Below are 25,603 nucleotides of genomic sequence, written 5' to 3'. Positions count from 1 at the left end.
GACTAGAGATGCAGTGGTAATACACTGGCTTCGCGGGGCTGGAACGAGCTACCTCTGGTTTTACGAAGGGCAAGTAACCTTCTTGTTTTTAGGAAGGAATTAAAGACTTGGCTCTTTTCTGCATAGGGTTTCTTTGGCTTTTTTCTCTTCAGTTTTTAGTTGTTGTGTTGTTACGCTGTATCAAGTTCTCTTCGCTAAAGCGCCGGGATGCTCTTCGGAGTAGCCGTGCGCTATAGAAGAAAATAAATAACATAACATAACATAACTTACCAAAAGGCAAAGAAAAGGATGCTAGAGTAACGGATTATCGACCGTTATCCATGCTAAACCTAAACTTTAAGATCATGAATAAAGTGTTGAGGCTTCTCCCCCATATACAGTATCTAGTGCATGTAGACCAGAATGGGTTCATACCCACACAGTACATCACACAACCTCCCGAGACTGTATCACATCATGAATCACCCAACAGCGCAGACTGACCAAAGAGCAATGTTGATGTCAGTAGACTTAGAGTAAGCCTTCGACACAGTTAGATGGGACATTTTACTGCTGGTAATGAAACAAATGGGCTTGGGTGATGACTGAATCAAGTGAGTCAAGCTATTATATACTGCCCTGACGGCAAGAGTTAGAACTGAAACCACACTTTTGCGGCCATATGATATATCACGTATGTATAATGCACTAGACAGGAGTGTCCTCTTCCCCCCTCTTACTTGCCTTGGCGATTGAACCTTTAACTCCACAATTTAGAGAGAAGGGCAGGGGCTGGGGAGTAGAAGTGGAAGGCCGAGAGCATATTATTTCACTAAATGCTGATGACATCCTCCTTTATTTTAGGGATGGACTGACAGGCATTCCTCAAGCTGTGACACACTTGACGCAATACGCTGCAGGTTCCGGGCTCTGGGTAAATACATCCAAAACACATATTTCCAGTATGTAAAGGACTAGAGAAACCCCTAGGGCTCCTCTCAGACCTGAATTGGTCCCCGGTATCCTATAAATACTTAGGGATACAAGTATTTAACACACTAGAGGATTTAGGAGATAGTCTTTTGGGAGGGGGCTCGGCAATCCTTGAGAGAATGTGTTCAATTCTGGAGATCACTGAAATTGTCCATTATGGCCAGAATAGCGATCTAAAAAATGGTAATACTGCTGAGACTTCTTTATTATTTTGCCAATTTGCCAAGATAGATAGATGATAGATGATAAAATATACAGGGCAGCTTTACTTTCGCTTTTAGGATGTATCTGCTTTACATGTACATGACTGTTGTGCAGGTTTTTTCCACCGATTGTTGATTATTTTCACCTGTGGAATGTCATCCATTAATTTGAAATAATTTTTCTGAAAATGTTTCCTTGAAATAATTTGATAACGTTTCTTGTGTTGACAGTTTGTCTTCCTTAAAATATGCACAGGACTAGTAAACATGAAATGTAAATGTCTTCTATGTCCATTGTCTCAAACAGGAAATGCTCATTCAAAAGACATGGCCACTTATGGGTTAGTGTATGACTTGCTGACAAAGACTGTGTCGAAACGCGTCGAGTCAATAAATACTTTTCCTGAATCTAAAAGATCCTGAGTGCGACCCTTCCTTGCGTTGCCTGCAGCGTGAGATATTCACATATATATTACATATCCCCCCGCACCCCCAGTTCAAGAAAATAGACACGCTACTCCGAGATTTAATATGGGATGGGGGCAGACATGGGGTGTCTCTAATGACACTCAGGCCCCAATGGACGAAGGGGGTCTTGGAGTTCCAAACTTTGAGCTGTATTTCCTGGCGTCCCAGCTTCAATGGCTAACACAATGGTTAGACGGGGTAAACCAAGAAGAGCTACAGCAATCGGGAAAAACTATGCAAATAGACCTATTGGTGGCCAAGCTATTAAATAACTCCATTGTGATCCCTAAGTCTGGCATATTGCTTGACACTGCATTGAAATGTGTACAAAGAACTAAAGGAGTAACATTATATGCCCCGTTGCTACCCTTAGCAGGTTTACCACATGGCTAACCCCTCACTTACTTTGCCCAAAGACAATTGGCAGCTTGGACGGAAGTGGGTATACATACGGTGGAGCACTGCTACCTTCAGGGTACATTAATCCCTATGGAAGATCTGATGGATTCTCATCAATTGCCCCCTGCTCAATTTCTTAGTTACAAAGCACTGGGAAGCACATTTCAAACCCTATGGGGCAAAGGAGTGTTGGAACCCCCAAACACATAATACATTGCAATTACTGATGTCAATGGGAACCACTAAGCACTTAATGACTTGTTTTTTTTTTGTTTTTTTTTTGTTTTTTTATCCTCATTTGCGTGCATAGCTCCACTCTATCCAATCCGGAATGTGCCACAGAGATAGGAAAACTGGCTGTGCTTCAGTACCATCTCAGCGTTAGCTGGGAGGGAGATCTTAGTTAGAGGGAGTGGAAGCCAAATCCCATCAGTACATTCACACAGGCCTGGAAGTTCCTACTTAGGGCTCGTTGGAGGATAGTGCCCGTGACACCGTAGCCCCATTTGTTCCATGTTAAAAACAATGGTTGGCAATGCTCGCATTAATCATGGGACTCCTGGGAAAAAAAAAAAAAAAAACCCAGGCTCAGTGTGACCGTGCCAGCTGTGTCCAAAAAGCTCTCCTACTTGGATTTCCACCTCTAGCTAGGTCAAGTTTGGAGATCTGGAGTACCGAGGTTCGCCATTCATGGATTGTGGGAGGCTGGGCGTCCTTCCAATGTCTACAGATCTCTCTGCGAGCTGCCAAAATGGAATAAAATACGAGGTTGGAAGCTGCATTACGTGCTTTGTTCTTTAAGCCAAAAATGACAAGAGGCAGATCTATGGAAAGGTGAGAGCCCAATGCCAAAGATAAGTCATTTCCTATTGACTCCCAATATGTTGATATTTCTGGGCATTCATAAAACATATGGATATCAGATGCGGCAACCATTCGGCATCTTGGGCATGAGACCGGACCTGTCGATGAGAATTTTGACAGTCTCAAAGGGGAGTAATAGGCCCTGTGAATTGTGAAGATATGGTTCCGACGTAGCCAAGCTGGCTTCACCAGATCCCATAGTACCTCACATGAAGCTAACCAAAGCTCCTCCAAATCTATATCTGGCAATGCGTCGGCCCATAATGTTGCTGGGAGGCAAAATTTGCCGTCTATTTCCTCCATGATCTTCTTGTACCACAAAGATATTTCCTTTTTTGCGGGGGGGTAATCTAGCAGACACGTTACTAAATCGCTAATGGCTCCTATAGGTAAACTGCTACTTCGGGATGTCTGTGTGTTGTATACATGGGACCAGCTTGAAATTTGTATAAATTTGAATCTAGACAAACTCGGCCCCACCTTGTTTATTAAGTAGTCCCAGGGGAGTGGTGTACCGTCCATAAACAAATCACCCCAGGTGTTGATGCCAGCCGCTCTTAATGGTTGGGTTAATGTATCTTCTGCCCAAGCTGGGGGAGATGGTAGGTCCCATATTGGAGCTCTCTCTGGATAATATCCTAATTTAATTGCCTGCCTCATTCTATACCATGTGGAAGCTATCCCCTTTAAAGTCTTTAGTTTTATTTTAATTTTGGGTCTCCGAATTTGAACAAAAAACTGCTCTGTCCGACTCCCTCGCAGTTCAATAACATAGAGAACATTTGGCATACCCCTGTTGCTGCTGGTATTTTTAGCAACATGCGAATGTGTGAGAGCTGAAAAGCCCATGCATAAATCTGAAGATCCGGTCCCGCTAACCCTCCCTTCTCTCTGCGGCGTCGTATTTTCTTCCAAGAAATTCTTGGATTTTTACTATTCCAAATGAAAGTTGAAATCGCGCTTTGTAGTTTAGAAATTAATTTGGGATCAAAAAAGAGTGGGATTGAATTAAATAAAAAGGAAATCTTAGGCAGAATACACATTTTTACTAAATTAACCTTGCCTAGGATAGTGAGTGGGAGATGTGCCCAATCCCTCATATTTTTACGACACTGTGCTGCTATTATAGAGAAGTTTAAGGAAGCGATCCGGTCAATGTCTTTAACTATGTTTACCCCCAAGTATCGTAGTTGAGGTCTAGATGACTCGTTAAAAGTAGTTAAGACTGTGTTCCAGGTCATTGACTTTGTTTTGGAAGCATTTACTTCGTATCCAGAAACTTTTCCAAATTTAAGAGCAAGATCTATCGCTTCTGGATAAGCTGCATTGATGTCTGACGTGAAAATCATTATATCGTCGGCATAAAGTGCCAACTTTTTTTCCCAATCACCAAAAATAAAGGGTTTAATAAGTGCGCTATCTCAACGTTTGTGCAAAAGGTTCTATGTACAAATCGAAGAGGAGAGGAGATAAGGGACAACCCTGCCGGGTTCCTCTGGTTACATTAAATGACGCTGTAAGGCCCCCGTTAATCAAAATTGAAGCAGAAGGACTTCGATATAACAGGTCTATTGCCCTACGAAATCTATCTCCAACGTTAAACTTCCTCAAGGCCTCCGACAGGTATAACCAATTTACCCTGTCGAAGGCCTTGGTAGCGTCCAACGTCAGAACAGACAACGGGAGAATCTCCTTTATAGCCACATCAATAGATCCTATTAGCTCGTAAGTAAGCTCATTTTGTCTCCCTCTTATGAACCCTTTTTGATTCGAGTGAAGTATATCAGGGGCTACCTGGCCAAGCCGTTTGGCTAATATGGTGGCAAAAATTTTACTTGGTTTTATCGATCCATAGCAGACATGACCAAAGGCCCACTCAACGCGTTAAGAAATAAGTGGCAAAAAACTCTTTACCGAGACTTGACAGACTCAGAATGGCAAAACCTCTTTGCCACCCCGAAGAAAATCTCCAGAAACACTTGATTAAAGTACATTCAATACAATTATGTACATATGACCTATATGATGCCGCATAGATTACAGGTAACGAATGGAGGAGAGCCATGACTTTGTCCCAGGTGCGGACACATGGACTCGGGGTTTACACATATGGTATGGCACTGCCCACAATTGCAGGCCTATTGGACAGGAATACTAGAGGCCCTACACATTGCACTGGGACTAACTCCGGTAATCTCAAGGGGGTAACAGTTTCTGCGAGGAGAGCAGGCTGACCTGATTCAGTCGCTTACAAAGTCTGTGGGGACTAGTCTCACAGAGTAGGTTAGAAATGATACAGGAAAAAAGGTGTGGGGGGGGGAATTTCTCTTTTTGGAAAAAGTGCCCTCACACACCCATGCAGGTGTCATGCTTCATCATCGGGCGTTGCTCCTCATGGGGTGGCGCTGCAGTCCCCCACAGGCCCCGCGAGCGGGCTCTTTTACAGAGAACTTTCTGAAGTAACGCCGCAGTTGTGAGTGCGGGTGTGTGGGATGGAAAAGTGCATGATTAAAATACCACGTTGGGGGAAATTTTACCTGCGAGGTGAATGTTTTCCTTCTTTTTCTGTTGTCAGCCAGTGAGTGAATGGTGATAGTGAGTGGTTATGTTAGGTCTAGGTCGACATGTTTCACGCCTAGTGGTTCCCTAATGGATCCTGTGGCGTCTCTTCATGACCGTGAAAAAAGTGTTTAAAAAAAGGGGTTAAAATAAGGATCTGAGACGCGACACCCAATCTCCCTATATTCAGGTCCTTATGTGGGTGTCAATGCACCCATGAGGAACATCCAACTCGGTGTCCCTCTGTCCAACCTGTATCGAAGAGAAAATTATAAGAAACAAAATTTCTGCTGGTTATGGAAACAGGAGAATAGCACTTCTTGGCATGCTAATACATTAATGCATTCCGTGCAGACTGTACAAGCAACGAGGCATGCTATCCTTCTTGTGCCTTGAATGCCGGGGAAACTGAGGGTACGGTGCTCATAATCGTACCTTAAGGTGCAGCGCATGTCATTTTCATCCTAATCATGCCTTCTGCACTGTAAAAACTGTGGCGAGATAATGAGACTAGATAACAAAAGGTGGCTTGGTGGTATGTGTGTGGTACAAGGACGCATCTCCAAGTGATGCGTGAAGTGGAAAATTTTGATTTTTGCAAAGAGCCCCATATGCCATGATCCTTGGTATGGAGCGTGAGGCTGACTATATCTGGTCGCTTTTGCAAAAAGCGTGAATTAATGCTGCCAAAATCCACTTAAAAATCGTTTAGTGCAGGCCGGACACCAAAACACACACACTTAGTTAAGGGTGCACACGTATAGTAAAAATCTATGAATATATCATACCCCACCAATCGTGGCGGCTGGATGTGGCGGCGTTGGTCGCAAGATGGCAAAAGGATATCTGTGAGCGACAGGCTAGGCCACAGTCAAGGTGTGCTAGTTATTAATAGGGTTACCCATTAGGACGTGGAGATCCAGAAGGAAAATACTCACATGGCCTCTCCCCGAAAAGCAGCTTATTACCTACCCGTAGCTACTCAAGTGCCAGTGATCGGCAGACGGCATGTGCAGGTTATATACTGGGACTAACTCCTCCTTGAACATTAGAGGTCTGCATATGAGGATTATATGCAAGACCTAGATCAAAAAAAGTTGGAACCAGGTTCATAATCTGGCACTGGGCCTGGCCAATCGGAGAATTTTTATAGAGTGGAATTTAAGGACAGGACCAGTTGTGATGGCATGGAAAACAGTGGGCTAGAGCAGAGGAGCGGTCATTGATCAGGGAAGAGACTAGAGGGATCAGAATTCGACCAATAGCAGACTTATAGGCTGAAATTTTGACCACAAGACCACCCAGAACAGAATAATGATGAAGACAAACATACGAGTGAAAACGCCACCGAAGATGAAGAGAAGGGGTCCTCTGTTGTTGGGGTAGAGGGGACACAAAGCAGCGTAGATGCTGAACAATTATCACAGCAATTAGATGTTAGTTACCACCCTTCAAAAATGATACACTCAGCCTCTTTAGAGGGGCTACTTTTGCCATAGCCTACATAACCCGCTGAGTGCAGGGAAATGCTGGAAGCGTTTGACACCCCCATTGCTTTTTAGAAGCACGATATTTGATTACAAATCCCTCTCACCATCTCTCCTTCCCTCGCCTGCCCCTCCCTTATAGTTAAGTAAAGTTAGTACAAATGAGGTACGTACCTTAATGATAAAGAGAAAGCTACAAAGGATTGCTTTATTAGATGTATATAATACTCATGTGGATAAAATAGGGAATGATTTGGCAAACACCCGAAGAATGTAATATGGCATTCTTCTGCAAAGTAATCCATTAGGGTATGAACGGACAATATGACACGGAATAATGTTGCACAGAACTTTAGAGACAGCCAATTGTGATATAATTACATGCTGTAAAGTACAAAATGCTGTATAACATGTATATGCAAGAGAAATCTTACAGACGAACCACGGTCGAGAACAAGCATTGGCAATGCCAATAGGTCTCGCTTGTGGGACCTTATAAGTATTTAGTTTTGCAGCACAATATCTTTGTTGCATAATCGGATATTGTGCTGCAAAACTAAATACTTATAAGGTCCCCAAGCGAGACCTATTGGCAATGCCAATGCTTGTTTTTTTTGTCAACCATCAGCGGATCACGCCACGCTTTCATACATTAAATTAGATGTTTGTTTTCAGTCTGAGAGCCAGCGACTGACTATAAATAACTTGGTTGCCATTAATGTTTGACACTGCATTTTCTGCAAGGATTTAAGACCTTAGTTCGAATTTGTCATTTGGTTTTGTGCTAGATGTTACTATTACGTGTAGTCTAAAGGGAATGTGCGTGAAGAGATTATTACCGTGTGTAGTGTACTAAAGTGTTCTGTTTTGAGCGGCGACACTTTTCTGTCTATTTGAGGCTTCTTAATCCGATTTTGTTTTTGTTTTTAATCCTTTAGCACGTGTTACACGTTATGTTAATTTATGCGTCCAAATGGTTGCTTGGTGGTGTGGAGGGCTTGTAAAAGCACACATGCCCATCTTGAGCCGGCCGTAGACATGTGGAAAGTGTGCTTGTGAACACAGCCATGTCGCTTCGTCTGCAAAAATGTAATATAATTGCTGCATGGACATATTCCGAAGCCCCTTTGTCTTGCATTGTAAGGCCGTGAAACACATGAACAGCATGAGAGAATCGAAAGCACATGCCTTCTGTGCTTAAGCTGAAGATAGACAGGAGTGAGGTGGTGAAAGGGACAAGCAAGCAGCAAACAGACCACGTACGCTGGGAAAATCACAAGCTCACTACCACAATCGGTGAATTCTTTGGAGAGAGTCCTAATGATCATGTGTAATGAAATTGGAAGGTGTTGTCATACATAATCTTAGAAATCAGAAAAGGAACGAGAAGTACATTTAAATGCGTGCGCCGGGAAAGGAAGGCAGAAGGCAGGGGAGGGGGGAGGGGGGAGGAGAAATGCGACACGGCGGGCAGGGGAGCGGCGAAAATGACTAATTAGGGGAGGAGAAGCTGAGAAGCCGCAGAGCGCACGCTGGGCGAAGCCCTTTGATGTGCTGTGCGGCAAATGGAGGGAGGCTGATGCGCGTTCATGTTTGAACACGTGGTTTACATGAACTGCATGAAAACGCCAGCAAAAAGCTGGTGGTTTCATGATGTTTTCGCCACTTGAATTCTCGCTCCGCTCGATGCGCGCATCGACAGGTCGCGAGACCTAAAAAGCACCAGGAGTAGCGGATTTCTTCGGAATAAAAAGCCACGAAAACACGATGGTAGATGGGAAAATTGAGACCCCTATTTGTGTCACACAGGAGACCGAGACGTGTTCTGGTTTTTTAAACAATAATATTGATACTTAAGTCAGTCTCTAAAGGGAGCAATAATGGACCTACATTGAATCCATCCTATATGCTCCAAAATTGCTTGACCATTTTTAGAGGAATTCGTTTGAACACCATTTTTTCTCCTGCTTATCTGGAGAATCTTTTACTGGAGAGCAGATGCACCGGTGTGATTAATGGTTGATATAAGATCCATTTCTAAAAGGAGAAAATATCTATGTCCTGAAGAAGGTGGTCCTATTGTGAATGTGCCACGGAAACGCTGGTTTCGATGCCTAGTATTTTTTTGGTGTTAAATGTGGGTAAGTTAGCAGTTAGTCATAGACAGGGAATTCATACCCATGCTTTGTACTGTCTATAGTGTATCCAAATTAACATTTGTAAGACAAAGTTGATGGTCTTTGTGAATTCTCCTTTCCAGACTTATGAATTCTGCTTTTTAGATATATGAATACCTGTGCTTACAAGTCATATGTTTTTAAATATTTTATGAATTGACTGTGTGGACTCAAAATCTGTACAGTTTTATATTGATTAAAAAAATATTTTTTATTTGTTTGCATACAAGTGCTTTAATGCATTCTGAGTGTATTGATAACTGATATTTGTTTGAAGTATGAATTTGGTAGCATTTTTGGTGTGAATTGTTTTATATAGATCTTTGCCAAAGGGAACATTTATTTTTAACTATGCAATAGAAATGACAAGATATCAATGTTTAACGTTTGTGAATTGATGCATTAAAAATACCAATAAAAAGATGTTTTAAAAAAATAATCAGTGTTGTTCAAAGGAGACAAAGCGATATCTGACCTACAGTTCTGCAATTGCATATGGTATACCCTTAATGGCACCCATATATCTTTGGGTCTATATAGGCTGCATGTTTGCGTATAATTCGGACCTGGTGTTAAAAATGACAAAGTTCCTAAGCAATCTTTCCCTCCCCCATAATTACATCGCTGGTATACGATTTATTAAGTGTTTTCCCAGTGTTAGTTTATAGACTTGTGAGACCCAGCCACTAGCATATTCAAGACCGAGGAGTTTAGGGTGGGGTGGCAATTCCCTAGGTTCTTGAGGGATCACTGGGAAGTCATCTTTTAGACTGTTCATAATCTGCAATACATAAATATGGAAGGTGTATAGGACGAGGCTTTATCAGAAAATTGCTTAACTCTCCATACCATTGTGTTTAATAAGAGTCACCTCCTCATTAGTGATGAGTATTTCAGGTTTGTCGACGAGAAGACCTCTGTGAGTACAGCAGCTAGTGTCCAAAAATAGATTGTTGGTTGCAGCTACAATGTCCACGGAAGCCCTAGGAAATGGGATTTTACTGAAAAGGCGATGGTCTAAGTGGCTATGGTCGCGGTTTCAACAACCATATGCAGTATTAAAGGCTGAGAGAGATACTAACACACCGATAAAAAAAAGCTTGGCCAACAAGTAATGCAGCTTGGGGACAGGAACAGCCAACCAACCTCCCTTTACCAAGTGGTAACGTCACAGCCTCCCATCTTAATCTAGGTTGATCTCTGTCCTAATTAACCCACTAAGATCCGACTTCAAATTTTGAAGTGTTGTGTCAGAGGAATCTGTATATTGCTGAAAAGACAGAGAAACCCGAGCATCATCACCATTTTAATAATCGCCACTTTGTCTGTGATGTATAAGGGTAGTTTAATCGATCTATTCACTTGTGTAAGCAAACTAGATCTCACTGGGCCATATTTATCAACAACCAGCTGTTTATATCTGTGAATTTTAATGCTTAGGCATCGAATTGATTGGGTACTCGGTGGCAAAAGTCTGGGCAGATGGCATAAACAGGTATACCTTTGTTGTGCTCCACTTAATCACAATGCCAGAGTACTCACTAAATTTAGTAATCACACGAAGAACAGCTATCAGGTTCTTCATTGGGTGCTTCACAAACAACAAGATGTCATCTTTATACACTGATACTAAACGTCTCTGTGTACGTCACCCCTCTGCATGGTGTTGTGCAGTGTGGAGCCCGAGGCACCGACGGAGAGGGCGGGTCTCACACACCTGAGTGGTTACCGGGTGAAGTGAGGCTAATACCTCATATAGAACAGGTGTGACAATCACTCTGCCTATATGAAGGTAATAGGACAAGCACATAATTATATGTTTTCATTTTATGTTTTCACGTATGCAACAGCTTATTGTCAGAATTGTCCTGAAAAAAACCAGGGCTACTAGCCCTCTATGGCTGAAAGTAGTCGACCAATTTTTCGTAAGCTGCGACATATCTGGTTAACGTTGTTTCTGCAATTATTTTATTAGGTTTGTGAGAGTTGTCAGAATAAAAAGGTTTTCTCCTACATATCCTTTTTAGATCACCACGTCACTTGCACTGCCCTTAATCCTTTTCATCACACAATTTAGTGGATAGCCTTTAGATACACCAAAAGATTCAGTAGTATTATTGGTTACTTGTTTCTTCATCTTTGCTACTTCATGCAAAGGTCACAAAGACCGATGCGAAATTCACACCACATCATCTCTTATTGTGCTGAAAAGGTTGAGTGGTGAGAAAAGAAGGATATCCAAATGATGACACTGGCCATGTGTGGCAGTTAATAGAAATCTGACTGATTCGTAATGGTATTAGATGTATGGCAGATGGTTGCTTTGTCTCTTTTACTTTTTCTCAATGGTTGTTTGTGTGACCTCCAGATTTTTAAATAATCTAGTACTCTCAGTGCTATCAAAACTCCACCACGGATAGTCTCCTTGTGCTGAGCTCTGACAAAAACAATTCGGACTGCTACTGGTATCTTCCGGAGAAGTGTGACTTTTCTGAATACAGTCTATCAGATCCACATAACCTGCACACATGAACTATGTGAACTAGGCCATGGGTCGGGTTGTGGATCATTAACTTTTTTTTTCTACTTCTTGTTACTGAATGTTCAGAAATGTGCTCACAGACCATGGAAGTACCCCACATTACAGTGGCTGACAAACTAGAACAGAAGGGAAACAGATGCAACGTGCTATATTGTGGCCTTCCCTCTGGTACCTCTGCTTCCTTGACTGCCTTTAGTAAATGTACACAATAATAGTAAATGAAGAGTTCATTAAAACTGCTGAGGACATCTCAACGTGTCTCTGTAGATTAACGTTGGCCATACACCTCAAGCAATGTTATGTAATTATCTTGTGTCTAAAAGACACCATAGGCATACAGCTAATCAACTTACTGTTAAACCTGTCAGTATTAGGGTGGTCTTTCCACAAACTTTTTTTTCTTTCACCCTCCTAGTTTTCTGAATTCGTTTTTGCTGGTCTTAGGTCTTTGTGGTCTTTAACACTGCTAAACACTGCTAAACAGTGCTTGTGCTCATTGCCTAAAATATGGTCAAATTGTCTTACACCCGATTGGCATATTTTTATTTACTCATAAGTCTCTATTAATGTGGGCAACCATATACCCAGGACCCCTAAATTAAATGCTACTAGTAGATCTGCCAGAGAAAAAAAAACACAGGAGATAACCCATAAACCCAGTTGAGACCTGGGTAGTTAATGTGTAACACATAAACCCAGTTGAGACCTGGGTAGTTAATGTGTAACAATCAATAACGTCTCAAAAGGTAATATTGCTAGGCAAGTATTTAAACTGTTAAACATCAATTACACCTGAAAGGATACAGGGACACATCAATAGTTGGCATAAGTTATATATAGAGGTCTATATTGAAAGAATATTTAATACAATTAATATATCAGCACTATTTACATTGTATGTGCGTGTAACACAAACATTGATGTGCACATCAGTGCTCATGCAAAAAGTGAACGGCGCAATTAGCAAGTGAAATAAGTGTATAAAACAGCGAAGAAATTGCGAGAATTATAATTTGGAAATTGCTTACAAAACAAAATATTGAGAGAACATAAAGTAATCAACATATTAAAGGAAACAATAAACATCCAAGAACGCGTTGAGTGTTGACTGCGTTTCAACCCATATGCAATTCAGGTCATCATCAGGACCTGGTTACAGAAAATTCAGTTGGTGCTGTAGTGGAGTGAAATGGTCCACGAGACAGGAAACTTCAATTAAAGCACCCAAGAAACGGTATGAACAATTTCCAAAAAGAGCGGAATCTTAGGGGAACACTTGCAATCTGGAGTGCACACAGTGAAGTGTTACAACCAGGCAAAGCAAGAGTTGTGTGAAGAGTGTACGGGTCGCGGTAAATAGATTAGTTGGAAGGATGTATGATGTCTTTAAAGCATTGCAAATCCGGCGTCAGAAACAAAGGTGTCCGGATTGCGGAATCTCGGTTGTCCAAGGAAGATGACTACGGTGAATCCAGTGTGAATCTGGAATCTGTGGGGGCCTGTCAAGAAAGAAAGCACCCCAGGTGGACAATTGAGATTCCACGATCCAGATGCTTTCCTTTCCAACGGCAAAAACAACAGTTGATGGACAGAATGCAGAACAACATCGTACATTCAACCCAGTACAGAGATCTGGGCCTAAATCCATCGTTTTTTTGCTCACCATGCCATTCCAGTTTGAACATAGCCATATGCAAATCAGTCTTGACCCTGTGCCCCATGGGAACCGTTCAGCCCGACCTGCCAAGCCAGGTCCTCTGTTGTATATTGATTCTTCTTGTAATATGGCTGACAGTAGTCATTAGCCCTTCCTTAGTGTTTTCACCTTCTCAGCTTCCCAGAATACCTGTGAGAGTTCTAACTTGTGCCAGAGTGTTCTACCTGTGTCAGTTGATGGTCTGGTCAGCTGGCGAAGTTTGTACTCCGCTGTGTCTTGGAATAAATCTACATGTAATCAACTAGAAGTATCCTGTCAGCTATCACCATCTTATTTACAACATCCTCCCTGGACTGGAAACACGCATTCAAGGACAGTTTTCGGGCTTTCAGACCTCATCAACCTGGATAGCTTGATTCCAGTGGCATGGAGAGCACGGGACTCACGTCTGACCATACCCGTCCCACTCAGGGTGACAAATGTGCAACATTCCGTCCATCATCTTGTGTGTTTTGCTGTTCACCCTATGTGGGAAGGGTATGCCTAGACGTGGGTCCCGTGTTCATTACGCCACGGGAGTCAAGCTATCCTGGCTGATGACGGCTGATAGCCAGAAGCGGGTCCTAGGATGCTTGATTCCGGTCCAGGGAAGACATGGCTTGGCAGTTCGGGCTGGACTGTTCTCATGAGGCACAGGATCAAGACTGATTTGCATATGGCCATGTCTGAAATGGGGCGGCGTGGTGAGCAAAAATAACGATGGATTAAACCCAGATCTATGACTGGGGGTGAATGTTTTGCCATTGTGCAACATTCCGTCCATCATCTTGTGTGTTTTCCTTTCCAGCGGGGCACCCCAACGACAAGACCTCCTCTTCCTTGGACGGCGCCTGCAGCCTTGTCCTACTAAACTTTACCTTCTCAGACATTTTTCCACTAAATGTATTCTAAATCCGAACTTAAGCAAGGATCGGGCCCAATGCACCCTTTGTATCCGACCCACGCTCTATCGCAATCGGCTATATTTTTCCACATAGAGCAGGTCTCAAAGGACTATTTGCCCAGGTCTCAAATGACTAGATGTTTGCGTTTCACACATTCAGCTTTTAGGCACTAGTTTTTACCTTAAACTTAAAAAATTCATAACTCCAGTTCTACTGATTGAATTTTTTGCTATTTTTGGGGTCAAATAATTTATTAAAATGTACTCTAGTTTTCTAAATCGGTCAAGGGATTTTTCTTGCGTCTTCACTCTATTACAGGTTGTGTGCAGTATAATTACTTCACACATCGCCTGTAAGTTAAGTCGGACTGGTTTTGTGGCAAGCTACCAGGGGATTAAGCACAGGTAAATGTAGGGACCTTAGTTGTTCACCATGACATGGATAGTGATGATTGCTTGAGCAGAGCACAATCCCCCCCCCCCTTCAACCAACAACCCAATATCTCACAACTACCAATTAGATCTGTCATCAATGTCTTATGGGTTGGTAAATGAGCATCAATTTATTGTGTAAACTGAAAATAGTATTATTTTAGCACCCAGCCAATGAGCATTTCAGAAAGGCTTAAGCACTAAACTACCGCATGGAAAATAACTAGAGACATTCACTGCATATTTGAGAAGAGAGATCCCAGAATACTTATCCTCTAGCTATAAATTGCCTCTACACAACTGACATTACACCTTTGGGGTGAGGAATATGGCGGTGTTGAGTTCGAATGTCAGTCCAGACACGTCTCAAAGTTCAGGTGGGCCGCGGTTTGAGACTTATTTTAAAAAAGGGATATAAATAGGAGGACAAGAGAGTCAACATTCAACTGAATGTCGATGACAGAAGGGCAGACACAGGGGAAAGAAAGACCGATCGACGTAGAGTTGGACAACAGAAGAGCTGGAGGCTGCATGGCAGTACCCATAACTTGTATCTTAAGGTTCCTAGATGTCATCATCAGGCCAAATGTGTTTGGAATTTCCACTGTCGTAATCGAAGTAAAAGCAAAGGTAAATTCTGATGGTCATACCTGAACATTTCCCACCACTGTTAATCAAGGTACACTGCCTCGTATATCACTCTCAGTAGCACCCCACTTTTCTCCCATTTCCTTAACAATGATATTTTGATTGTCCATGCCCTCAGAGTCCGGTACCTGGGTGCCATCGGAGAGCCAGGCGTCGGTAAGCCTTCTTAAGGTCATCATCTGTGGCGTCCCTGCGCACTCCCAAAGCTTCGTAGTGACACTTCATGCTGACAGCAGTCCACAGCCCGCCGCCACGCTGAGACAGGGACCGGCAGAAACAGCATAGCAGGGGGTGGAGACAAGAACGGACATGACGTAGCCGGTACCTACAAACGCGTGGACGCTAGTCACACTAGCACTGATCACAACGAGAGAAAGACACAATTAGGGTAGTTAAGGGTACTTTAACCATAGCAACTCGGGAATCTCGGCAATCTTAGACTCACATTGGTTCACCTCTCTGGTACGAAATAAGAACATTCCGACCTTTTTTGCTATCCCCCATTATTTTTATGCTGCAGTGTTGTACACTGATTTTTAGTGTTTTGTCATTGCAAAAACATTAATCCTGTGGAACAAAAGAAGAAAGACAATACATATTGACGAGCGTTCTATTGATTCAAGAAAAGCGTAGTGACGCGAACACATGCCTCTGATTCTCGAATAAAGTAGGTATCGACGATACATAAAAAAGTACCCTCTAAGATGGCCGCTAAGATCACTGCTGTTTAGTCCTATTGCTGTTTGCGACGCACGTCACGTGCGAGGTCAAGCTCTTCGTGACGTTCCGGGTAACACGTGAGCACCAATCTTGCCCTTGTTTTGAAGGGGCGCGAATCCAGTGACACTATGCGTATTTCTTTGATTTTCCGTAACGTGTATTCGCTGCAGAGCTCAATAGAACCTTAATCTGGTAAGTGCCTTAAGTTTGTGTTGTAGTATAAAGGCAGACATTTTGGTTATGAGCACACATTAATGGAAAATAAAAGAACACCCCCAGCCATGGCTCCAAAACACTCAAACTTCTGCAAGAAAGTTGTTACCTATTATATATGTGCATGCATGCCAACATGTTGAAACAGGAAAGATGGAGGTAGTGAAAACTAAAATCGCGGGTATTTAGTTTCCCTTTTGACTAGACGGGGGACAGACTCTGCTAGTGAACTCCAAAGCACCTCCCGTAACCTCCACCAGTGATTGACCCACAGATCAGTTCAGTTGTCATTTGGCCCACCTAGTGTATGCTGGCAAATGTTAGAATGGGAATCGAGCAGTAGTTTACCTCGGCTTGCGCTCAGGCACACTCTCTTTTCGGGCAGACAAAGTACTCTGTTACCTGCTTAATGCTTACATGATAACAAATAGTATTCAGGCGGGAGACTCACAATTTGTAAAGACAAAACTGCTTTATTTTAGCTGTCTCATGCCTCACATTGTTGTCTCTGTTTCCATGTTATTCAGTGAGGAAATTCCCCCGATTTTTTTTCCTCAAGCGCCCTCTTTCCATGTTGACATGTATGTCAGCGACACTGGTGGGTTCCACCTGGAACTGTGTAATCAGCGTTCATACACTTTCGAGCTTTGATGCTGAGGTTGGAGACAACAGACTGTGTTCTAGCCCACTTCAGGATCAAGGGTGCAGAGCGCCATGCTTGCTGGGCTTGTCGGTAACCACAGCCTTCGAGCGAACACAGGCTTTGGTGTTTAATATTGGCAATTGCAACTGTATGGACTGGTGCATGCAAATGCTCAAGTTTTGCAGTTACGAAGTTCGAATCAGATGCAGGTGGACCCTTATGTAGTTTCGGTCCTTTAGGGCCAATGTATAGGTACACTCTTTTTTGACAGTTGTGCGCCGGAGGCCGGCGCAGACGATGCCCGTGTTTGGAAGTTGCAGCACTGGACGCCGATTCAGGACTCTTATGCTCAGCAGTTGTTGTAGTCTTCCGTCCCTGGAGTAGGGTGACCAGATCCTCAAAACAAACAAGCATTGGAAATGCAATAGGTCTCGCAGCATTAGAGTTAGTGCTTTTAGAATTGTTTATGGGTTTTTTTTGTAAATCTTTAGCATTTTTGTTTCCTGTAGGCAATGCTAAAGAATTACAAAGAAAAAAAGCCATAAACAAATGTAAAAGCTCTAACTCAAATGCTCCGAGACCTATTGCACTGTTCCACTAAAGACCACCACTTCAGTAAACACCGCTGATCAGTTCAGGGATTGAAAGTGTTAAGTAATGGCTGGACAATACAATACAATACAATACAATATTGCCAAATAAGCAAGTAGTGCCATTTAAATACAGTCAAAGTGAAACGAAAACATAATTACCAATTTGTTCTATAACAGTAACACCTAACATTTAAGGCACAGAGAATGTGGCAGCAAGTCGTTTAAAACAATCAAGTTTAAATGTTCATGCCTTCCAACGTTTGATAAGACTATAAGAGTCATTTGGAGGAAAACAATCAGGCTTTACTATCCTCATTACCTTGCAACAGAAGAAAGGGAAGACATTTTGAGTAGTGAATAGTTGAACTAACATCCTTTTTGCCTCAAAAAGTAAGGTGTGTTGGCAGGCATCCATATAATCAAACTAGGAAGGATGAATCTATGACGTTTGCCGCTCCGTGATCGAACGTGTGGCCTACAAATATTTTGCTTCCCAACTTAGTGTTGACTCATCCCACTTCCTGTCGTCAAGACACCACGCCTTACCACTAATGAGATTTAATTTAGCAACAAATGTGTTCTTGGGGTTGTAGACACGAGTGCGTGCCTCTGCTAAACCAATAGGATACGAAACCTGTGAACAATAATTTGTTATAGTAATTGCCAGGAATGGAAACGCAGTGTCCTATAATTACGACACTATGGGGCGAGGAGTAACCACTCTAGAAAATAATCCCCCAGTCTATACCGATGCATATTTTTTTCCGCAGATGAGGTTGAGACACTGCCTAGAACACATTTGGAACATGGCGTACTAACTAACTTCAAATCCCAGCTTCGGCTCAATATCCTGCGAATCTGGGGACATATCACTAAAGCACTTGTTACGAGGTTCTCACTACCACCGAGATGCAGTAATCAATCGAGCCACTGTAATGATGGCAGCAGCCTACCTGTACCGAAAGAGACCGTAACGTGGCTCTGCCTTAAAGAGCTGTAATGCGCCAGGCTCGCACCACGAAAACGATAGAAAATAACTATTCTCCGATTAGAAGCCTCACTGCCTTACGTTGTGACGCTTTTTGAAGATATTCCTATTAATAATGAATCAAAGGAGGCATTTATTAGAATATACAAAAAGAGAAGAAAATCGAGCCACTGTAATGATGGCAGCAGCCTACCTGTACCGAAAGAGACCGTAACGTGGCTCTGCCTTAAAGAGCTGTAATGCGCCAGGGTCAGGCTCGCACCACGAAAACGATAGAAAATAACTATTCTCCGATTAGAAGCCTCACTGCCTTACGTTGTGACGCTTTTTGAAGATATTCCTATTAATAATGAATCAAAGGAGGCATTTATTAGAATATACAAAAAGAGAAGACAAGAGCTGGATGCAACAGGATTTGCATGTGTGCTTCCTCGGCAGTCTCCTCCCCCCACCCCATTGATGGTTTGTGAATGGCGAAGAATTTGCACACAGGCTCAGGTTGCAGCGCTTCTTGGTCAGAGCGGGGAGCAAAGGGTTAGATGAGTCCAGCCACTGCCTGTCATTTCCTGAGCACGCCGGCTATAGCCACGCCTCCGTAATAACATTAACGATTTGATAAAAAGCTGTGCAAATCCTATTTTATCCTCCGTTCTCCAAAACAGAATGAAGCAAGACATTAAGAAGGAAGCTTCGTCGTGTTTTAGATTCTTAAATAGGCACTGCTGGTTCGCCTCAAGACCAAGATTTAGTATTTTTGATGCTGCCGCTTTTATCCGTCTTCTGCCAGTCTAGCACCTTTAGTTTTGATGTGGACAATACGTGAAAGTTTAATAATTTGCCTTCACCGGGCTTGAACACTAAATACTAGCATCATTTGCTCACGCAAAATAAAAATAAAAGGCTGCTGTTTTAGGCTTTGTTGTCTTTACCTATGCTGCGTAGTTTAAACAGATAATCTACAGTGTGTTGTAAAAGCGCACGGGCTTTGTGGGGGTATTGGTGACCAGCCTTCTGGTATTTTAGAGGAGGGTCAGTTCGTCTTCATCAGTGGTAAAGTGTGTTTATAGCAAGTGCTATTAAAGATGTAAACACTGAGTACAGGATCCACGTTTATGCAAACAGACGACACTTTCTTATGTGCCGGACCCGAAAAAAAAGCCCCGGAGACCACCCATGTCCCTGTACATTGGATCCGAGTACATTGGCGTAGTGGGTGGGGTGCGGTTTGGTCGCCAGTCAGTGAGGATGGAGGCTGGGGGGGCTAATTGGGGAGAGGGACTGAGGTTTCAGTGGGGCGGAGTTGGGCTCGCAGTTTGGATGGGTGAGGGAGGTGGGGGGTAGCATGGCTCGGGAGGAGGCGGAAAGGGGATGGGTACTGGAGGGGGGATGGGGGGGTGGCGTCCTGGGATCCGGGCTTTCAATGGAGGTGGAGGAATGGGGGGGCTGTCGGCGGTGCGCGGGAGGAGGGGGGTGCTTGCAGGAGAGACATTACATTAAGGGGGTGGTCGCAGCAGGGGCCTTTCATCCTTCTGAGGCTGTTTGGGTTGGGGTGCAGTTCGGAGGGCGATGGGAGGACAGGGCGGGGGTCGGGCACGGTCTGTTCCAGAGTGGGACCACCAAAAACAAGGGTGTTAAACGATGGAGAAGATAGCGGCCAAGCAGCTGTGAAAAAATATATTAGCAGGAAACTCGTTTGATGTCCGACCTAAATAATACATTACGACGGGTAAAGAGAAGTCTGTGTGACCCCGAGGGAAGCAGTGCGATTCGAGTCACACGCAGATCTGCAGGAAATTAATGTGCGTAGGGAAGGTGCCAAATAGAGGGATAACAAGACGGAGGGAAGAGAGGGGAGAGGGGAGGGGAGGGGGGAGGGGGGAGGAGAAATGCGACACGGCGGGAAGGGGCAGGCAGGATGACTCAGGGGAGGGGGCGGAGCGGGGCAGAGCGGCATATGGGTGTGAACAAGCCGGGCCTTTGAAGTGAAGCTAAGCTTCACTTCAAAGGTGTCGGAGGAATGCGGGCGGCTGTGCACGCGCTTTTAAGCTCAATGCACATGCGCATTGAGCTTAAAAGTCACGGGCACTGCAAGGAATCGCCACGATTCCTTGCAAGTTAGATAAAGTGTGGATGAGCCCCTATAGTCTCGCTTGCTCGATGCGCATGCGCATCGACAGGCGAGACCTAAAAACGGGGACAGGTCATAGACATAGAAGTAGGACTACAGTTTGCAGTAACCATCGACGTAAAAGTAGGACTATGTGACAGCTGTCAGACATAGAAATCTGAGAGACAGTGGTTATGGAGACTTGAGGGGCACGGTAAAGGGTACTAGTGAGGGAATCTGTGGCGGAGGTGGCCTCTCCCTCCATCTGTCTCTCTCTGAATGTCTCCCTCTCCAACTGCCTCCCTCCGACTGCCTCCGTCCGACTGCCTCCCCCCAACCGCCTCAGTCTCCCTTCCTCTGTCTTACTATCTCTGTCTCCCTCCCTGTCTGTCTCCCTCTGTCTCACTCCCTCTCTCTGTCTCCCTCCCTGTCTGTCTCCCTCTGTCTCTGTCTTCCTCCCTCTCTGTCTCACTCCCTCCCTGTCTCACTCCCTCCCTCCGACTGTCTCCCTCCCTCCGACTGTCTCCCTCCCTCTGTCTCCCTCCCTCTGTCTCCCTCCCTCTGTCTCCCTCTCCCCCGACCAACATTCTGTGAGTTCCATAAGGGTCTGTGACAAAGAAGAAAAAATGTTGCTTTCATTCTTAAATACTTTTAATATTTTCCTGTATTGGTGGTGCCCAGGTGCGCAATGCCCCTCTCCACTCCCTCCCCCGCACTCCTCCATGCCCATGGCTCACAAGGGCATTTTCCATTCAACTGAATTGTTTAGGTTTTGTTTTCGTAGAGGTTACAAGCCACAGTGTGCAGAATGATGTAAATGTGAAAGCTTCTATAGGGCTTCTTGGCAGCTTTTCTTTCCAATGCACCGTGATCCCGAGGCTGCTGCAAACCCAAGGCCAACACACTGGACCCAATAACCCACCGTATTCACCCATTGAAGGGCCCTTTGCCAAAAGGACTATCCACAAATGCACAGGGTGCAGCAAAGCTGGGTAGTGTCTGAGTTAAATGGATCTGACCTCTACATTCTTGCTGTGTGTACATTACTGCTCATAGAATGTATGGATTTTCTGACAGACCAAACCCATTTGCGTGATGTTAAACATTTTACGTGTCTAAACCAACTGTTTCCTTTAATCAGGCATAAACCAGACCACAAGTTCTTCTGGGAAATGTTTTGTTATTTTGGTTTACCTTTGACGGCTGCCGAGCACCACGAATTTTTTTAAAGAAAATCTTTAATGGTGTATAATTGTGATATTGTAGTGGTTTGGGGATGCACAACGCTGAGAATAACACTGGGTTATATTTTTTTCTCGCATAGAAGACCCTCTGAATCCCGCCCCCCTCCGTCGTCTGTGTGTGCCTGGGCGGAGACAGCTTCCAGGGGACACACACAGCCGCACCCGAGCACTTAAGAGGTCTTTAAAATACCATTTTCGTGCTAATGAGGCTTTGTTGTTATTCACCCCTTATCAAAGCCTCTGCAGCGCCACTCTGCCTGTTGCTGGAAGGCCCGCGGCGGGGGTATGCTAAAACCGGGACATTTGAATGTTTTACCCGGACGCTGTTGCAAAACCCGGACATTTCTCTACTTTAGAGAAAAGTGTCGGGACACCGGGACACTTTTCAAAAAACGGGGACTGTCCGGGGAAAACCCGGACGTCTGGTCACCCTACCCTGGAGGTCAGTGCAGCCGCTCTTCCCGGGTGGGCACTTGAAGTGCCAGTGGCAGTACTAGGCCCGTAAGCTGCACTATAAGAACCTCAGGACACATGAGGACAACCTGGTGAAAACCTCTTTACAGAGCTACCGTGGGAGCCCTGGAGTGTCCTGGCAGACTTTGGGTCAGGAATGGCTTTGCTCTCTCTCATCGGACTGGGAACCAAAACCGGCCCTGGCAAAGTGTTCGGCCGGCCTCCACTCCCCCGGGGGGTTTGGGGGTGCGACCGCGCTCTTTGCCAAGGCCGGTTTTCGTCTGATTTTGTTACAAGGCGGTTTTTTCAGCAACGCTGCAAAAACGGCCTTGTAACAAAAACGGCCCCCAGGGGCCCAAAACCGGCCCCCACCCTTGCGGCGCACCGGGGGATTGCCCGGTGCCCGCAACGGCCAGTCCGGGCCTGCTCAGCTACCTCTTTGTGCCCTACACCCAAGGAACGCAATGGGTTTCTCCTTAACATTCTGTCCCCCTGAAGGGCCAATCAGTTTCCCTTTGTGAGTAGGCAGGCTTCTAGCCACTTGGGCAGACCAGCAGGTTCTCCAGCAAGTTGCAGACTTCAGGTGATGTATTCATAGAGTATATAGTAGTGTGGCTTGAATGGTACTTGTTTTTCTTACATTTTCTAGACAAGGGATGTGGATCTACTGGTCCAGGCTTCAGAACTAGTTTGAGTTGGTTCTCTTTCAGTTTCCAGGTTTCTCTCCACACACAGTTCTCTTCAAAGCAGCGTTGGTGTTCACAGCAGGTAGCTATGGGCCTGGCTCCAAATAGAAGTGCCCAAAACATAGGCACAATGAAGGTTGATTTCAGTGCACCTAGCTGCCATCACCTTTCCAAAGGAATAATCAAAGACAGAATACGTTTTGCCTAGAATCCTACTCCACTTGAACAACAGAAACTCCCATACCTCACTCCTGTAGCGTCGTGCTACCAATAATGACGCTACACAGTATTCACTTATCACGAGCTCTTTATTGTACTTATTTACTGTTCCCCGTCCCTACTCTAACTAACCCTTTCCTGTCGCCGCTCCTCCTCTTCCTCTGTCCCCCTAACTCCGCCCACCATCAACTAGACTGCACACAACCCTACATCTCCCCCTTTGTTAGCAAAAATAGAAAATGAAGTCTGGCTTGGTCATAGTTCTTCGATCAGCCGCACAGGTCGTCGAATATCTCGTCTGGGTCGTAGAACCACACCTCTCTCTTCAGGTTCAGTTTCGGCCGAAGTCCCAGATCTCTGTCCTGCAGCTGCACTGCCAGATCTCTTGGTATCCAGTCTCTCAGTCATTTTCTGGCGAGCATCTTTAACAGTAGGGTTGCACCGTTGAAAGTGCGACACGTTCCTAGTAATTCTCCTGTTCTCTGACTCTGCCGTTATCATTGTACCCTTCTGTTGAGTGATCATTAAGGGTTCAGCTCTGAACTTGCAATCTGTCTTTTTTCTGCTGTTCCTGCTTGACCCCAACACACAGTCCCCTTCATGTAGAGATGGGGATCTGACTCTCCTCCGAGTGTCAGCGTAGGATTTCATTTTGTTCTTGCTCTCGCGGTCAGCCACTACTAGCTCCTCATGTGTTCTGGTTGGCGATACCGGTCGCAGGGCCCCTTCCCACATGGGTACCCGTGTTCTGATCGAGCATGAGAGTGGCAGGACATTTCCCCGTAGTGGCATGAGGTGTTGTTCGATATGCCCTCAAAACTTCATTGAGAGCCACTTGTAAGTCCTTCTTATCACTGGTGGCTTGCTGGAATGTCTTTTTTAAAGTTGCCATGAATCGCTCCACCATGCCATTGACCTGAGGCCATAGGGGAGTGATCTTGCGATGCCTGAAATTTAGGTGCTTCGCGAATTCTCCAAATTCGTGCCCATTGAAGGGGGGGCCGTTATCTGTCTTGAGTTCTTTAGGAACACCCCAGGCCGCGAACACTTCATCCAACACCGCAATGGTGCTGGTGGCACCGGTAGATGATACAAACTGTGCTATCGGAAATCTGGAGTACTCGTCCATTATCACTAAGACATATTTGCCCGACTGAATGGGTCCATAAAAGTCCATGGCGAGTTCTTGCCATACACCACTAGGTAGCTTTGGCATCTGAAGGGGTGCCGGAGGATCTCCTTGATTGACCAATTGGCACTGGGGGCAGTCTTTTAGAGTGAGTTCCACCATCTGGTCAAGTAGTGGGAACCATACTCACTCTCTAAGCGCTCGTTTTGTAGCGACCACTCCACGATGACCCTCATGGGCTAAGTTGATGACACCCTGGCGGAGTTGCATCGGAATGACGATCCGTTGATCCCTCACTAGAAGCCCCTCTGAGGTGGCAGATAGTTCTTCGCTCACGTGCCTAAAAGCCTGCATCTCTTGGCGGATGTGTGGATCGCACCCTTCCTCCTCACTGTCGTGACGCCATCGATTGGTCCGCAGTCGGCGCATCACCTTTTGAAGGATGTCATCTTGAGCGGTGGCTTCACATATGGCCTCCAGAGGAACTGCCGGGGTCTGGCTTGGTCCACTCTGAAGTGTATGTACTCTTCTGCCACCGAGGGACGTGACGCCTGTGATGCTTGAGGGTGTCTCGACATATAATCAGCCGGATTCGCTGATTTTCCTGGTATGTGCACTATTGTATACGTGTACTCTTGTAGACGCAAACCCCAGCGCTCAATTCGAGGTGGCATTTTGGCTCTGGGATTTCCGAAAATGGTCACTAGTGATTGATGGTCGGTCACTAGCGTAAAGTGCTTGCCATATATAAAAATGTGGAAATGCTCGCACGCCCACACAACCGCAAGGCTTTCCTTTTCCGGTTGGGAGTAAGCTTTCTCAGTGTCTGATAAACTTCTGCTGGCATAGGCCACGATATGTCTCTGGTCTGTCTCTTTGTCAAACTGAGCCAGTATGGCACCCAGTCCAACCGGGCTAGCATCAACAGTGATCTCAGTATTTCTCTTGGGGCTGAAGTATGCCAGGTTATCCGCTGACCCAACAGCATGTTTGATTTCCCGGAAAGCTTGCTGACACTGGGGAGTCCAAGTAAATGGCTGCCCTTGTTTGGTAAGAGCCCGTAACGGGTGACTGATGGTGGCATAGTCCTTTATGACCCGGGCACAATAGGTTGCCATGCCCAAGAAAGATCGAATGTCACTCACATCTTGGGGACTCTTGGTATCATTTATAGCGATCACCTTTTCAGGATCAGGCTTCATCCCAGCTCCAGAAAACACGTGGCCAAAGAATTTTAGAGTGGATTGATGAAACTCA

The 25,603-nt window shown here is 44.8% G+C and overlaps 2 protein-coding genes across 3 annotated transcripts in view; one reads left to right on the top strand and one right to left on the bottom strand.

Moving 5' to 3' along the window:
- DNAJC21 (DnaJ heat shock protein family (Hsp40) member C21) overlaps window positions 1–15,685 on the bottom strand; it is a 203,182-nt gene extending 187,497 nt beyond the window's left edge. The window contains exon 1 of the mRNA XM_078674932.1: window positions 15,480–15,685. Within this exon, the coding sequence (XP_078531058.1) occupies window positions 15,480–15,576 (97 nt within the window). The 5' untranslated portion in view covers window positions 15,577–15,685. The remainder of the gene's footprint in view (window positions 1–15,479) is intronic.
- A 439-nt stretch (window positions 15,686–16,124) lies between these two features.
- RAD1 (RAD1 checkpoint DNA exonuclease) overlaps window positions 16,125–25,603 on the top strand; it is a 79,058-nt gene continuing 69,579 nt past the window's right edge. The window contains exon 1 of one of the 2 annotated variants that reach the window (XM_078674929.1): window positions 16,125–16,263. The gene's annotated coding sequence lies outside the window, so the exon portion shown is untranslated. The remainder of the gene's footprint in view (window positions 16,264–25,603) is intronic. The other variant, XR_013607010.1, reaches the window with a different exon arrangement.

Source organism: Lissotriton helveticus, chromosome 2_1, assembly GCF_964261635.1.
Source record: "Lissotriton helveticus chromosome 2_1, aLisHel1.1, whole genome shotgun sequence".
In the NCBI taxonomy this organism is placed as follows: domain Eukaryota; kingdom Metazoa; phylum Chordata; class Amphibia; order Caudata; family Salamandridae; genus Lissotriton; species Lissotriton helveticus.
This window is presented reverse-complemented; position numbering and strand designations above follow the sequence as displayed.